General features: G+C 49.7%; 1 protein-coding gene across 1 annotated transcript in view; it reads right to left on the bottom strand.

The window, feature by feature from the left end:
- The window catches only part of UPF1 (UPF1 RNA helicase and ATPase), a 33802-nt gene that overhangs the window by 5680 nt on the left and 12397 nt on the right, over positions 1-15725 (bottom strand). Inside the window, exons 2-18 of the mRNA XM_090290024.1 lie at positions 14721-14863; positions 13088-13177; positions 10852-11019; positions 10327-10507; positions 8999-9160; positions 8277-8361; positions 7994-8092; positions 7112-7220; positions 6848-7007; positions 6631-6749; positions 6020-6184; positions 5798-5912; positions 5118-5261; positions 4534-4747; positions 1747-1864; positions 1251-1407; positions 489-631 (exon numbers count right to left, since the gene is read on the bottom strand). Of these exons, the coding sequence (XP_090146150.1) occupies positions 489-631; positions 1251-1407; positions 1747-1864; positions 4534-4747; positions 5118-5261; positions 5798-5912; positions 6020-6184; positions 6631-6749; positions 6848-7007; positions 7112-7220; positions 7994-8092; positions 8277-8361; positions 8999-9160; positions 10327-10507; positions 10852-11019; positions 13088-13177; positions 14721-14863 (2372 nt within the window). The remainder of the gene's footprint in view (positions 1-488; positions 632-1250; positions 1408-1746; positions 1865-4533; positions 4748-5117; positions 5262-5797; positions 5913-6019; positions 6185-6630; positions 6750-6847; positions 7008-7111; positions 7221-7993; positions 8093-8276; positions 8362-8998; positions 9161-10326; positions 10508-10851; positions 11020-13087; positions 13178-14720; positions 14864-15725) is intronic.

Below are 15725 nucleotides of genomic sequence, written 5' to 3'. Positions count from 1 at the left end.
GGCAGCACGGGGGCCACCTTGTTCTCCAGGTCCCTTCTGTGCTGTTACCACTATTTCAGAGCAGTTACACCCCAGAGCCAAAAAGGAGACAGGATCAGAATGTTAGACTTGTGGGTTCAAAACTCAGCAGGGACACCCCACCGCCACTGGGTTTGAATCTGAAGTCAGAAGGGCCAAGACCGACACTGTTCATGAAATGAGGCCACAGAAAACCATCAGGACACAAAAACAAAGACAACTGCAGGCGAGCCCTGCTTTCTAAGTTGCTGCTGTAGCCCTTAGACCTCAGGCATTGGCAAGATCTCTCTTGTGCCCTGTGCCACTAGCCCAAGGTCTAACAGGGGTGCGAGGACTATTAATAAAAGGACCAGGAAGTGCGGACCCTCCCAGAGCCAGATATTAAGGAAAAGTCCCTCTGAATGATTCTAAGGCAGGACAGTAGCAACTGCCACCTGCATGCAAGCCCAGACAGGACTTATCTCCCGTACCTTGCTCGGGTCAGGGCCACATTAAGCCGCCTGGGGTCATTTAAAAACCCGATGCCTTGGTGCTCATTGGCTCGCACACAGGAGAGAATGATGAAGTCCTTCTCACGTCCCTGGAATGCATCCACACTGGCTATCTCCACCTCCTGCAAGGGGACACATGGTCATGGTCAACCAGCAGGTTGCCCTCAAAGACCTGTAGGCTGCACAAAGCATGTCCGAATCCATCACGGAATCCCACCCATCAGCCCTGGTTCCCAGCCCTGCTCTCTCCTGGCCTTCCCTCTTCGGTTGTCTTTTTAATCTCAGTAATTTGTTTCCCAATAATAAACACATACTTCCTCATCTGAAAACCCAAGACTGTTCCCCAAGTTACATGTCATTGTCAGAGACATTACTCTGTATTCTGGTTCATTTCTACATGGAGAAATAACTATGTTATCATGCACCCTCATGACAGATACACCTGGTCATTTTAACCCAGGTATTGACCCAAGAGTTGGCAGCATTCTCATGACTATGAAACATCCACTACACAGCAGGACAAATGACAACCCTACTGGTCAAATCTGGAGCCTTTTCAGTTTTGTTCTGGAAACTATCCTAAGAAAACACTTTTATGCATGAACTTTGGCCCACATTTCTGATGCTTAAGGCAAAGTCTTAATGTGCAGGACAAGGGCAGAAAACACAGTAACAATCAAATGCAAACCTCCCCGGCCAGGCGATCAAGGTCAACCTGGCAGGGGAGGACAGAGCTCGCACCTGGTACAGCTTGGTGTGCAGAGAGCCACTGAACTGCATGTACTGCACCAGGTAGGACCGCTGGCCCTCATATGGTGTGATGATGCCAATCTGGTCTGGCTTGGCGCCTGCCTTCAGCAGCTTCGTGGTGATCTTCTCCACGTTTGCAGCCTCTGTCCTAAGGAAACCAGGTGTTCAGTTCCTGGGCTGCATCTGTGGGTTCCTGACACCTAAGGCTGTGGGAGGTGCAGGGGCAGCTATGCCCACAATGGGCCAACCTGTCCTGGACTGAGGGAGTCGTGGAGAACACAAAAAGTTCACCACACAAGGCACGAGAAGTATCTGCTCAACATAAAAACTATATTGAAGAGCAAAATGAGAAAATGCTGTGGGCTAAGAAAGCTGAATAGAACAGAGTGAGGAGGGCAGTTTCAGTCCAGCCATCACATACATGGATCAACAGCTTGGCCACACTGCCACCAAAGCCAGCAGCTGTGGCAGGCAAACCTCTGCTTACCTGTTCAGGTAGGAGGTACCCGAGCTGGCGATTTCCTCCTGGCCCTGGGTCACATAGAAGAACATCGGCTTATCAGGTTGGGGCCACTGGAAGTCAAACCCCTTCTTCACTCGATCCGCTGTCATGGGGAGAGAAAAGAGGCAACACTTCTCATCAGAGAAGAAAAACACGGAGGCCACCTGAACGGGTCCCCTGCTCAAGGGGTCAGGACTGAGTAAAGCCATGCATACAACAGCACAGAGCTGTTTACTCCCTGAACACGTCTCATCGGTCAGTGCTTTCAATAGCCAATTTAAGAAACCTATGCTCACCCCCATGAAGATGTTCTCCTATTTCCTTCTAGAAGCTTTACTGCAGTCCTCTCAGTACCCAGACACCCCTACAACTGGCTTTTGTGGATGACACTGTTGAGCAACCTGTCCAGTCACAGACCAGCCTGAAAGGAGCTGCATCTAACCAGCAGATCAGTGTGAGGAAACTAATATTTCTGCATCCCAATGATCTAACGTCGATGTGCAAGAATACATGGTATGATGCCCTTCGGGTCAAGCTGAAAACGAGGTCAGTCCATCTCTACTGTCGAAGTGAGGACAGAGGCCAATTGATGAATGAAGTGGCCTGTTAGTCTAGGGGATGCTGGCAAACATTTAATGCCCACTGGGGTTGGGGCTGGTCTGTAGCACCTGCTAATTTCTGTGGTGTAAAACTCCCGCCACAGCTGTCAAAATACCCCACGTCAGTGGGTCTAGGTGTCAGCACTACCCTGAACAGGGGGTCCTGGAGACTGGGCAGGTGCTGGCTCTACAGGGTTGTTCACTTAGTGAAACGCACTGAATTAAACACTTAGGATTTGGGTGCTTCTTCACAACTCAATAAAACTTTTTAAAAATATACTAATTGGCTCTGATTGGTGTGGCTCAGTGAGTTGGGTGTCGTCCCACAAATTGAAAGGTCGCCGGTTCGATTCCTGCTCAGGGTACATGCCTGGGCTGTGAGCCAGGCCCCCAGTTGGGGGCGTGCAAGAGGCAACCAATTGATGTTTCTCCCTTTCTAGCCGCCCCCCAAAATAAGTAAATACAATCTTTAAAAAAATATACTGACTTCCGGCCAAGATGGAAGCCTAGACAGATGCACTGCTAAGAAGGAATACAACTACCTCAAAACTAGAGACAACCAGAAGTTCCAGGAAACTGAGCTACATGGAAGTTCGACAAAGAAAAAAATAAAGAAGAAATACTCATCCAGAAAGGTGGGAGGGGCGGAGCCAGGGCAGAGAGGACACGGTGAGGTGGCAGTGGCGGAGGCAGCAGCAGGCCAACAGAAAGCACAGTCACACATTTTAAAAAGTAGGGATGGACACCTGGGGAGTGCTCCCAGCACCAGACCAGACCACACAGCTCATGGTTCCAGCACCAGGGAAAATAGAGCCTCATTGCTTCTGACTGTGCAGACCAGTGGGGGCTGGGGCAGAGGAAGAAACTGCTGGTCTCTCAGTAGAGTCCACTTGTTTAAAGGGCTCCCACAGTCCTAGAACGTCCACAGACCCACCCACTCTGGAAATGACAGCCAGGGCAACATCTAGAGAGGCACCAGTCCCATATGAAAATGGGAGAAGTGCCTGGCAAAGGGGCGAGTGCTGAGCTAGTGGTATTATTCCCTCTCAGACCCCTCCCCCACACACAGTGCCACAATGTGGTGAAACGGGTTGCTCCCTACTGATGAATACCTAAAGCTCAGCTCCTTACAACATAAAAGGAGCGACAGCTCTACCTAAGACACAGAGGCAAACACAAACGGGAGCCTGTCGAGATAAGGAGACAGAGAAGTATGGCCCAAAAGGGGGAAGGGATCAAGGTTCCAGTGGCAGAACTAAGTGACGAGGAGATAGCCAACCTTAGAGATGCCAAGTTCAAAACACTGTTGATAAAGATGCTCACAGGCTTGACGTTATACTTAAGTACGGCAAACGTATAAGGGAAGAAGTGAAGGCTATGCTAAGTGAAACAAAGAAAAATCCACACAAAACCAATAGTGAAGGGAAGGAAACCGGTGTTCAAATCAATGATTTGGAACATAAGGAAGAAAAAAACAGTCAACCAGTACAGAATGAGGAAACAAGAATTGAAAAAAATGAGGAAAGGCTTAGGAACCTGTTGGACAACTTTAAACAAACCAATATCCGAATCATAGAGGTGCCAAAAGGAGAAGAGGAAGAGCAAGAAATTGAAAGCTTATGTGAAAAAATAATGAAGGAAAACTCGCCAAATTTGGCAAAGGAAATAAACATATAAGTCCAAGAAACACAGAGTCCCAAACAAGCTAGACACAAAGAGGACCACACCAAGAAACATCATAATTAAAATGCCAAAGATTAAAGATAGAGAATCTTAAAAGCAGCAAGAGAAAAGCAGAGAGTTATCTACAAAAGGGTGCCTAAAAGACTATCAGCTGATTTCTCAAAAGAAACTTTGCAGGCCAGAAGGGACTGGCAAGACATAATCAATGTGATGAAAAGCAAGGACCTACAACCAAGTTTACTCTTTCTCCAAAGCTTAGTGTCACTCTGAAAGGAGTCTTTCCCCTGTCTTATGGACCCTAGGGCATGGGCTCTGAGAACTGGCCATTCCACATTCCAGAGTAGACATGCTGTCCTGCTGCTGACCATGGTGCCTCTCGGAACTCCTCCCCACCACACACACACACACACACGGGGTTACTAGGTGAAGTCACTCAGGAAGGAACTGGCCGCAGGTTTCATACACCCCCCCACCCCCCACTGAGTATTACCTGCAGTGACACCGTTCTGCAAAGAGCCCTCGTAGAAGATGTTGGAAGGGAAGGCACTGAGTGCAGGGTGCATCCGATACTGGACTTGCAGGCGGATTGGACGAATGCCCAGCACCACCAGGCGCTCGAACAGCGACTGAGACAGCCCGGCCTTGGCTGCCTTCTTGCACATCACCACAGGGCCCAGCTGGCAGTGGTCGCCCACAAGGATCAGCTGTTGCAAGAGACCCACACAGGTGAGAGGTTCAAGTATGAAGGAGCTGAGACGTCCACTCTCAGAAGACTAAGAGACCTGTGGTCCAAATATTCCCCCAGCCATGTGAATTCCAGTAGTTAAGATACTGACTGGGCATGGGAAATCTGCCCACCACAGACACTCACACACTCACACTTGCATTCAGGACCCACAGAGAGGCACCCTCAAAGAGCTTGCCATGCACCCCTTGGCTCTGCCAGGGTGTCACACAGCCTCCAAGGATATTAAAAACCCCAAACCTCCAGCATTAAGAATTATACAGAACTGTAACAAAAGAGAATGCACACCAGTTTCCAAACAAGACCACAATGGAAGTGACATGGCCCACCTGCTTAGCTCCAAGGACCACGGGGACCATGCACTCTGGTTCGGTGGCCTGGGTGCTCTCATCGATTAGAATGGAGCGGAACTGCATCTTGGCGAGCCTGGGGTCCCCTGCACCCACACAAGTGCAGCAGATGACATCTGCGTTCTATGGAAGAAGAGGGTGTGAGCATCAGGGGCACCTGCAATAGTACATGTTACCAGGCCTGGAAGGGCAGGCAAGCAGGATAGGACAGGATGCCACTCTGGTCCCTGCTCTACCTACAACCATGAAAACAAGCTGTCTCTCCTTGACAGCAATCACTGTCCAGGCTGCAGTGACATAACTTTTGAGATCTTAAGTGGCAGGGCCTTACCACAGAAAACCTCTCAGCGCAGATGGCTCAGTGCTGGAGACAGCCTCCGAGGGGCAGTGATGAGCCAGAGAACAGGCTGTGATCCACTTTTGGTTGGTTTGTAAAGAAACAGCAAACCCACAGGGTGTGGGGGTGTGGGGGGCATATCAGGATCCCAAGCTCCCAGCAGCAGGGGGGATAACAGGGAGTAGAAGGTATTCAAAAATCATGTCTGTGTGACCTCAGATAAAGCAAATAAAGTAGGGTATCTAAGCTTTCTTCCAAAAGCAAGTAACAGCCTGACTGAAGGTGCCATTACATGCCCAAACACCCTAACCTAGGCCCTCACCATGAGCAGTTCCCTTTCAGCTGTGCGCTTCAGGGCTCGGTACCGCTTCTCATCAGCGGATGACAGCTCCCCAGTCTCGTCCTTCAGCTGCTGCAGCTTCTGAAGCTCTGGCATGCTGGAAGCATGAGGGCATGTCAGTGGGAATGAAGGACTGACTGTGTATCAGGGCCACAGAGAGGAGACCCTGCCCCCCTCAATTGTGGCTGGCTACTTGACACCCACCTATCCATGTTCCTGATCTGGTTGTGCAGGGCCAGGAATGACACCGGGGAGTCAATGGCCTCGCGGCTCTTAGCACAGAGCCGAACGACTTTCAGTCCAGTCTGGTGGATCTTCTCAGTCAGCTGATCCACAGCTATGTTACTTGGAGCACAGACGAGTACAGGCCTTCAACATAAGGCAAATGAATGTCTCAGTGCTCTCCCAGAGGAGATTCACAACACTCTAAGTAGCCAAGACTGTTATGTTGAATCACAGGCAGTGCAAACAGCTAAAATCTGACTAAGGCCACAGATGGCACAATGCAGAAGATGCTAAAAACCCAGCCAGTCCAGAGCTTCCTGTCCCCACCCAATTTTCATTCTATTTGTGCAAAGCACCGCTAATAACAGACCTTCATCCTCACCTCTCCTCATCTCATGGTGAAGACTTTCCAAGTTGAGGTACACACAGCACAGCACCACCTGGGAGAACTGACCAGTGCCAGTGCTGCCTTTAGGAGCCCAGACTAGCTTGTTAAAAGCAGCTACAGCCCTAATTTAATATAAACAATGTAAAACGCAGCAAGCAGGTAACCCTCCCAAGACGTTCCAGTCAGGCCTCCTGACCCCTACCCATTGCCTTGCCGTGCCAGGTGGTAGACAATGGTGGCTGAGGTCACAGTCTTCCCTGTTCCTGGTGGTCCCTGGATCAGGCTCAGCGGTCTCTGCAGCACAGTCTTTACAGCATAAACCTTCAGAGACAAGTGGTGTTAAGGATGCAGAGGCCCTGGGGGACCCCACCCAGCAGCTGTTTGTGCCAAGCCCCAAGCACCCCCAGAACGATGAGAACCTGAGAATGGTTGAGGTCCGGCAGCCCCTGTGCTGTGAAGCGCTTGGGCAGCTGGCACTTGATGATCACGTCCTCCACCTCATGGCCGAGCAGTTTGTGGTAGATATAGCCCGACACAGAGGTCTCATCCACAGCAAAGGTCTTTAGTGCACTCTGCATCCTGTGGAGAAGTGATAGGTCGGCCACACGCTCACGTGGGCTGGTGATAAGGCCCACACCTAGGAAGGGAGCATCATAAGGAGCTGGAGGCTGAGGCAGTCGCACCTGTCAAATGAGGTAGACTTCCACACGAAATCCACCTGGAAGTTGTGTGTCACCTCCACGGGTGCACCCACACTGCTCCGCAGCTCAATGGCAATTTCATCACCATAATCTGCACAGCTGAGTTAAGGTTCATCTTCATCCTAAGCCGGCTATACCTTTCTGAGGAGCCCTCATTTGATTCCTGAGACAGATCCCTCCCTTTGCACCAAAAGGTGACAATGTAGCCAGTGAGACCCATGTTCTCACTGACAGATTTTGTCTGCGGTGTCTGGGTCCCCTGCAGCCAGCCCCCCATAAGTACCCTGTGAGCCTTCAGGTGTCACCAAGGATGCTGGGACAGATTGGCCACATCTAGAACCAAATTATTTTTCTTTTGCTTTTCTCTTCTTTTTTTTAAGATTTTACTTATTTATTTTTAGAGAGGAGGGAAGAAAGAGAGGAGAGGGAGAGAAACGCTGATGTGCTAGAGAAGCATCAATCGGTTGCCTCCTGCACACCCCCAAACCAGGGATGCCTGCAACCCAGGAATGTGCCCTGACCAGGAATTAAACTGGTGACCTTTCAGTCTGCAGGACAAAGCCCAACCCACTGAGCCAACCAGTCAGGGCTAGAACTCAGGTTCTGACTGTGGGCTTCAGAGAGCCCTAAGACGCAGATCTCAAAGCATCCTTGCTCCAGGCAAAGAAGTGCTTCTATTAGTCTTATATAAATGATGCACCCTCAAAGTCTGAATGAAGAGAGAACTCAATGGCTTAAAACAAACTTAACTCAAAGGGGCCCCAATAGCCATGGCCATATCCTTCAGCCGAGGACCCAGGACTGGTTTCCACAGTGGCCCACACACACATCTCCTGTGCTAGCTGCTCTTCACACAAAGGATACTATCAGGGACCTTGATGACGTGGCCGATCCCTTTCCATAGGGGTGCCAGATCCCCTTTGTACCGCAGGCATATCTCATCCCCCTGCATGAGCCGCATGTCTTCCAGGAAAAAGACAGCAAAAAAGTTAGCGTTTTCAACAAATGCCTAGGTTGCCACCATAAAGAGTTTAAATTAAGGGTCACTTTACAAGGGCACAACTAGGAATTTTATGCTACTTATAGTCACAAATATTTTAAAACTTAAAATCACCTCTTAACCAAATTATGACTAAATCCTCATTACCAGAGTCAGTCTTGGGTAAAGTGAAGTAGGCGATTCTCTTCTTGTTAAGGCCCAGGTCCCACCTGACCGTGATGTTATCTTGAGTCTGAGCACATGAAAAATAAGAGCCCTGTTAGCTTGCAACACAGACGTGGCCTGGACTCCTGTGTCTGGGTATCCACAGACGTGTGCCCTACAGCAACTTCATGAGCCATGATACCGGGTTGCAGCAAGCAGCACCCAGCAGCTTGAAACACCAACAAGGACACCACCGGGAGAAAAAACATTAGAATCTCCAGAACCCCCACAAGATGGCCAGGAACTCGCACAAGACGTCTGCTCTCAGAGGTCCTCCGAGAAAGAGAAGGAAGCTGATGGCCGAGGACATGGCCCAGGAGCCCCAGGGCTCCTGCTCCCTAGACCTCCTCTTCCTGGGACAAGCACAAGGAATGGCTGCCATGGCTCCTTGGGTCTGATGCTTGTGGCTATGGGCAGAGGCTGTGAACCTGACTGCGAAGGACTTTTGTTGGATTTAAAATCAGCTAATACTAAGGCTGGTGTCTAGCTCTGAGTGACAAGGCATCTGCCCTCAATCCACAGCTCCGTCTCTCTAGTCACTGGGCTGAATGAGGCCCATGATCGTGTTGGCAGCCTGCAGGGAAAACTCCCCGCCCCCCCCCCCCCACCATGTCTCAGGAGAGATGTGTTAAACCAACCACATCCTCCTGCACACACCACATCACCTGTGACTCTTTCAGCTTCTTGTCATAGTCGGCCTCCAGCTTGACCAGAGGACCAAATATGTTCTGGTACTGGTAGGCATCCTCATACCGCAGAAGGACGTGCTGCGGCTCCTCATCTACCCCTGGCTTCTCCAGGTCCTCCAAGGTAGCAGAAGGATTCTCCTGGAAGACAAGAACCACACCGGGTTCATCCCTAGTTTCACCTGTGTGTGAAATGGACTATATTCGAGCTCACCAGTCACCAGAGGGACGGGGCCACCCATCACTTCTCAGAACGAGCCAATGTTGGGCTGACATAGAGAAAGGCGCCAGCAGTCAGTGGTATCGACCCTGTGGGAGAGCCCTCATGTCAGGAAGTTCATGTGGCACAGGGAGCTGGGATGCCCACCAAGGCCCTGCTCATGCCTCAGCTGCTGCTCCTAACAAGGTTACACCAACCAATAGGGTAAGTCTTGGCAATACTCCAGGTATACAACTAACATGCCCACACCATCAAATGGCCGTGTCCTCCACAATTGCCTGGCCCTGACCTGGAGGGGATGACACTTCTTCCAGGCTGTCAGAAAGACCATTGGCTCCTCTGGCTGTGTGAACAGAAGGGGAGATGAGACCCAGCTCCCCATTTCCTCCTGATTCTACACTACAACAATAGGGCTCCGTGCACTTTCCTGGCAGGGAGAGAACAATATCTGGGCTACAGAAATATGAAAAAATTGTTGCAACCTAAAAATGGAAGTGAAAAGGCACCTTGCTAGACAATGCCTGAAAAATATTTTAATTTCCACTTGAAACAGATAAATTCGCATTTTAAGATTTGTTTATAAGGGTGCCTAATTAAAATTTCTAGCCTCATTATCAAAGCTTTATAGTAAAGTCTAAACAGACAGAACCAGAGAAGGACTTCCCTGGAGAAGTGGGTATGCATGCAGGGCAGGTGCCCAACCACACAACCTAGGGCTCCTCTCTCCTTCAGCCACTGGGCTGCACATCTCTGACCTTTGGGACCCTGACCCCTTTCCCACTGCACGCTCACCTTGGCCTGATGTTGCCCTGGCTCAGATACATCAAAGGCCCAGCAAGATTTTAAAATGCACTCACAGTCCTATCTGCTCAGGCCCTGGCTCCTCCATACACGTCCACCTACAGCTGTTCAGGGCCAGTTCTTGTCAGGACTCCTCCATGTAGAGACTGCAGTCTCCCAGGAGTTTCTTCCACATTCTCCCATTTATGAAGACAGTCTCATGTGTGTCGTGCCACTCCCTCCGACCTCCGCCCCTGATCTACAGGAAACTGGTGCTGAAGTAGATTGCATTCTCAGCAGGCCTCACCTTCCACAGCTCCTCAAGCTTGTTGATCTGCTGGGCAGTAATCTGCCGGGCCCGCAGCTGCTCCTGCTCTGAAGGGATCTTGACCAGCCAAGACAGGAAGCAGCGATCCTGGATCAGGGGCTGCCACTGCGAGCTGTCCCAGTTGATGTCCTTGAGGCTGCTCTGACTGGCACAGGGTTGCCTACAGAAGCCCAGAGGGCAGGAGAACTCAGGTAAGGATGACCTCAGCCCCAAGACTTACCTTTCACCCCAACGTGCCAGTCCCTACTTTTTATTATGTGATCATGTTACCTTTAAATTGTAATAAATTGGATTTCCCCACATACTTGAGCTCTGAACTCTTAAAATTCAGAACAGACTTTGGTTTTACAGAATTGTTATGGTTTAACCAGACACACACCCCCAGAGATACCTGACATTCCCAGCTCTCCAACAAACCCCAACCCACTAACATCCTCACACCTAGCCAGTCAGCAGAAACCACTGAGTCAGAGCCAGCCCCCAGAGAAATCAGGGTGCCCTCACCTGCACAACAGCACCACCACAGAGTCGGCCTTGGCGGGGATGAAGCCAAGGAGGAAGACGTTGCGGCAGCCACAGTTGTAACACTCCAGGACCGTTTCCCCCAGGGGCCCATCCTTGTGCAGAGTCACCTCTTTGCATTTTGCCCTCACAAGGTGATTTACAATGTGGCTTAAATCAGGAAATGATAAATAGTTAACACCCAAAGTTTGGCTTTTCACCACTTCCAATTCTCAAGTCCCTGTTAAAAGTTCCGGTACCATTCACGGTCCATTAGCAGGGGCAGTCACACCTCATCCATCTGGCATCCCAGGAGACCAGCCCGCCCCTGAACTGGCTCCCCACTGAGCACAAAACTCAACCTGCCTTGAACCCCTTTTAAGCAAAACTTTCCTAACACGTTTCACATAGTTTCTGCCCTTCTTTTTTTTCCTTTCAGTTCCTGCTTTCTTATATCCAACTTATTGGGCCTCACTGAATCTACAGCTGAGGCCCCAGCTGCTGCCCCTTTCCCAGCTCCTCTTGCTCCTCACAGCTTCTCCACTGCTTCTTTCAAAGTCACTTCTTGTGGCCCCTGTGCTGGCTGCCAGGAGCAATGCTCCTCCTAATTTGCTGCAGGCCAGGAAACTTAATAAGCACACGTATTAGAAACCTGAGGAGAGTAAAAAATATCGAATAGGGGGCTAAGGGCTACTCAGGAAGAAGCACAAGGGCCCAATGAAATCCTCTGGAACCCCGCTGTCTTGGCGTGGCCAGGACTCTGCTGTCGCTCTCATTTCCGGCTACAGCTCACCTAAACCAGGGCCTGTGCCAAACCAGACTCACTGGGGCCTGTGGGTGGTACAGGCCCTGCCTCAGGCTCTCTGCAGCCTGGCTATGGGCCTGTGGAACACTTCTTGTAGTAGCCTTCCCTTCACATCAGGAAACCCCTTCTGTCACAGAGTTAGGCTCAGGGGCCAACATCCTCCACCCCACAAAGCCCATCATCAGATCATTTAACCAACAACCACCACTCTGGGCATGTTATCAGAACCAGTGGTTTCCTCTTGTACTTTCTGTGCCCACCTCATCCCACTACACTGGCAATAAGCCACCCATCAGCTTTCACCCGAGCCTTGCAATGCACATGTGATGCTGGTTGACTGAGCCCTCTCTTACTTCCCAGATCTTGGCTCTGCTGACCAGAAGCTGGGGTTGCCAACTAAGACAAGTTCTTTTTAATTGCCTTTCCTGCAGGAGAGGAACTAATGCAAACATGGTAACAGTTAAATTGCCCAGAACATTCTGAAAACGGGACCTGAATCTCTTTTGGTCACCCTGAAGATGCTTTTTCTTCGAAGTCTTTTAAACACATCAGCCCCCTTTCTTGCCTTGCTCAGAACCCCACAATTCACGTCCTAACTCCAAGAGGACCCAAGATCTAATCACTCTGTGTCCTTAGGCAGTATGATGATAAGGCCCAACCTGTGGCTGCTGAAAGCACCAAAAGTGTAGGTGAGGGATCTGCACACATAAACCCCACCTGTGGAGTTTTGTCACTTTACTTCTCCAAAACATGAACTCAGAAGATGCCATTTCCTTGCTGGAGACTGGAGTCCTGTCCCACTGAGACTATGCTCTGCTTCTTGTGGCAGTAGAGTGAGCAAGAGGTAAGGGCCAAGGAGTTTTAACACTTCAGCTGGACAGACGTACTCTCTCTAGAATCCAAACACTACTCACACCCCAACACCAAGCACAAGCACAAGCATAAGCACAGGCCCAGTCACAACTGCTGCTGATCAGGAGGGACCCAGAGCCACCACTGGTTGGAACTTGATTTAATTTGATGATTCAGGATCTGGCCCTTGTTAGCCTCTGAACTATTTGATAGCTCAGGACTGGAGGGAGCCTTCTCAGGATGCGCATTACTGTCTTGGGAACACCCTCCCTGGGCACCCCATAATGAAGATGAATGGCTGTGCCAGAAGCTCATCTTGCAGAAAAATATAAATAAATACTGGGAATGAAAATTAAGGCAACCATACTGGCATAATAAAAAGAACCAGAGAATAAATCAAGGGTAAATACATTAAGGCATTCACACACCACCATCTGTTTCAAGTTAAACCCGTCACAGAGGAGGAAAAAACCCAGGTTTCTTAGCGTGATTTTATATTGTGCTTCACTTCAGCATTTCCATAATTTACACACAAATCTGAGCACAGGCTGATTAAAGACACATGCGCAGCCTGATACCTACCTGCCAGAAGTATTTCCACGTCCATTACAGAACCACTTCTTGCTGGTATTACAGTAAACCACGCAAGCAGGATCATGTATTCCGCAGTAACTAAAAAAAGTCAAAACATGAAGTTAAAGCTGGAAGGTCACTCTCTGGTTTTAATTTGGCAGAATGTAAAATTCTTTCCTCTTACAACATTTTTATGTTTTTCATTAAACACATACTCAAACCCAATGATTCTACCAACACAATTCAATCAGTTAACTGTTGAGGCTTCCTGGCCCTGTGAATGCAGGAAGGGACTGGGGTGCTATGAAGAACCTCAGAGATACCCCAGACAGCAGCAAAGCTTCCAAGTGGGCGGACAAACACTGTGCGAGGTGCCAACTGAGCCCAATACCCTCCAGGCGACCTAGTCACCCCATGGCCTTAAGTTTCAGGAACATGACTTATAAGCAGAGAAACTGGTGTCCATGGGTAGCTCCGAGCACATGGAAGGTAAGTTGTGACCAAACTTCATTCATGTTCCAGCAGAGGGCGCCATGCTCCCGGGAATACTCAACTCAGACCCAGCAGCAGAGGGTCCTTGGTGCAGAAAGAACTCAGCTCAAAAGGAGAACATCAGTAGGAGAGTCCACCCTCCAACCCCTAGACCTCATTTCTTCTGAAAGTCAATACACCAAAAACAAAATAAACACTGGCTCTCAACAGAGTTCTATATGCATATGAAGCCAAGGCTCAGTCTCAGACCAGAATGTCCTTCGACCAAGAACCTTCCCCCAACACCCCACACATGGGGGACAGCCAGGAAGGCCAGGGACTGTACACTTTCACTACCTAAGCTTCACCAGGACTGGCAACTGTGTATATGACAGGAACACTAATACATCACTCATACATACGCAAAAACATCCGTAAATGAGAGTGAACGAAGAGACAAAATAAAGTAAAAACCTCTGCAGGGGGGGTTGGGGGTGTGTAGTGTACGGCATTCAGTCCCTTGGTGGGTAGACCCTGGAGGGGCAGCATGCCCGAGGCAGGCAGAGCTGAGTAGAGGCCCAGGCCCAAAGCTGCCCCAACTGGCTGAGTGCCCTGAGCAAGATCATTTCACCTCTTTTGGTCTCAATTTCCTCTTGTATGTGTAACAAAAAAGCAAGAATAAGTCCAAACATTAGGGCTGGGTCCTGCTCTAGATGAGAATTCCAAATTTGGTCAACATGCAGGTCTACCCACTGACTGACTATTCACTTTCAACTTTTCAGGAATCTTGAACATATCAGAGGCAGACATTTTAAAGAACTCGACAGTAATCTCTCTGTAAGAGAAATCTTGATGGCTCTATTTACCTTATATACCCAAATGCTCACCCAATGAAAAGAGTTCTGGTGAGTGAGTGGGACAAATACCAGGAACACCCCCAGGGCCTGAGGAAGGCAGCGGGGAACCTTTCCCTACCTGCTGGAAGAATCAGGGGTGACAGAGGGTGCTGAACCCACCCTCTTGCCCAATAATGTGTATACACAGGCCTGAGCAACCTTCTTATTACAAAGCATCAAAGTCCCCGGTCTTGGAGTGGGCTCTGTGATCTGTGAAGCCAGCAGACACATTCGGAACGCAGAGGCTCTGGAACACCCCTGCTGTTGGCACTCACCTGCAAGCATGTACTGGTAGGTCCTTTGTGTAATAGGTATCCTCTTCGTCCTCTTCAAAGTTCAATTCAGCCAGCAACTGGCTGGTCTTGGCCACGCTGTCATCCACCGCCCCGTTCTGCAGGATGCCCTCAGGTCCTCCAACCTACCGCAGAACAGCAGCATCACCAGGCAAGCCTGCAGCCTCCAGGCCTTGGGCATGTGGCTTCTCCCCAAGTGAGCAGTCATGGCAACCCTCCTGTGAAGCACTGGCCTTCTCTCCACTTTGAGACAGTTCAGTGTCTTTTGCTTTGACTTTTGCCACTCTTCCCTTCCCTATCAAACCTATCGAGACCAAAACAGGGTAGTGTGGCCTTTGTCATCTGCCCTGACTCCTGAGAAGCCAGACCCAACCACCACGAAGTCATAACTACAACCAGGATGCAGAGGAAAATGCTTCACTCCCATCATTGAGGGTCACAGGAGCAATATGATTTTTTAGAAACAAACTAAAGTCCCCTGTGGGGACAGCTGCACAGTATCTGGCAGAGGACCTGGAATCCCACACAGGGAAAGGTCCTCCCAAAGCCAAAGCACTCAGAAGTAACTGTTGTGATCCCTGAAGATGTAGGAGAACAGTTATCACCTACAAACTTCTATCACCGGAACCCTCTCCGGGAAGCGGCCCTTCTTGCTTATGAATTAGAAACTGAATGTTAGGACAATCTTCCAAATTCAGGCAATAATCTTACTAAATGTATTACCCTTTATGTTACAACAGCAGAAACAAAAGAAAAGGCCACTTTAACTGAACCATAAATTTCACAGGCACTTCTGCTGAGCTCACAAGTCCATTCAGGAGCACACAGACTCAGCTCCCCCAGGGGAACAGCAATCCTAATGTCAAATCCCAGGGACCTCAGGTGGCAGTCAAGTGTCATCTTCTCCCAGGGGCCACAGCCAACGCAAGCTGGTTCGGGCAACAGGAGCAATGTGTGGTAATGAAATGTGGGGAGTAATGACTGGAG

This window comes from Furipterus horrens, unplaced genomic scaffold (assembly GCF_987537825.1).
Source record: "Furipterus horrens unplaced genomic scaffold, mFurHor1.1.pri manual_scaffold_10, whole genome shotgun sequence".
In the NCBI taxonomy this organism is placed as follows: domain Eukaryota; kingdom Metazoa; phylum Chordata; class Mammalia; order Chiroptera; family Furipteridae; genus Furipterus; species Furipterus horrens.
The sequence above is the reverse complement of the archived record's forward strand: the minus strand, read 5'-3'. Positions and strand labels throughout refer to the sequence as shown.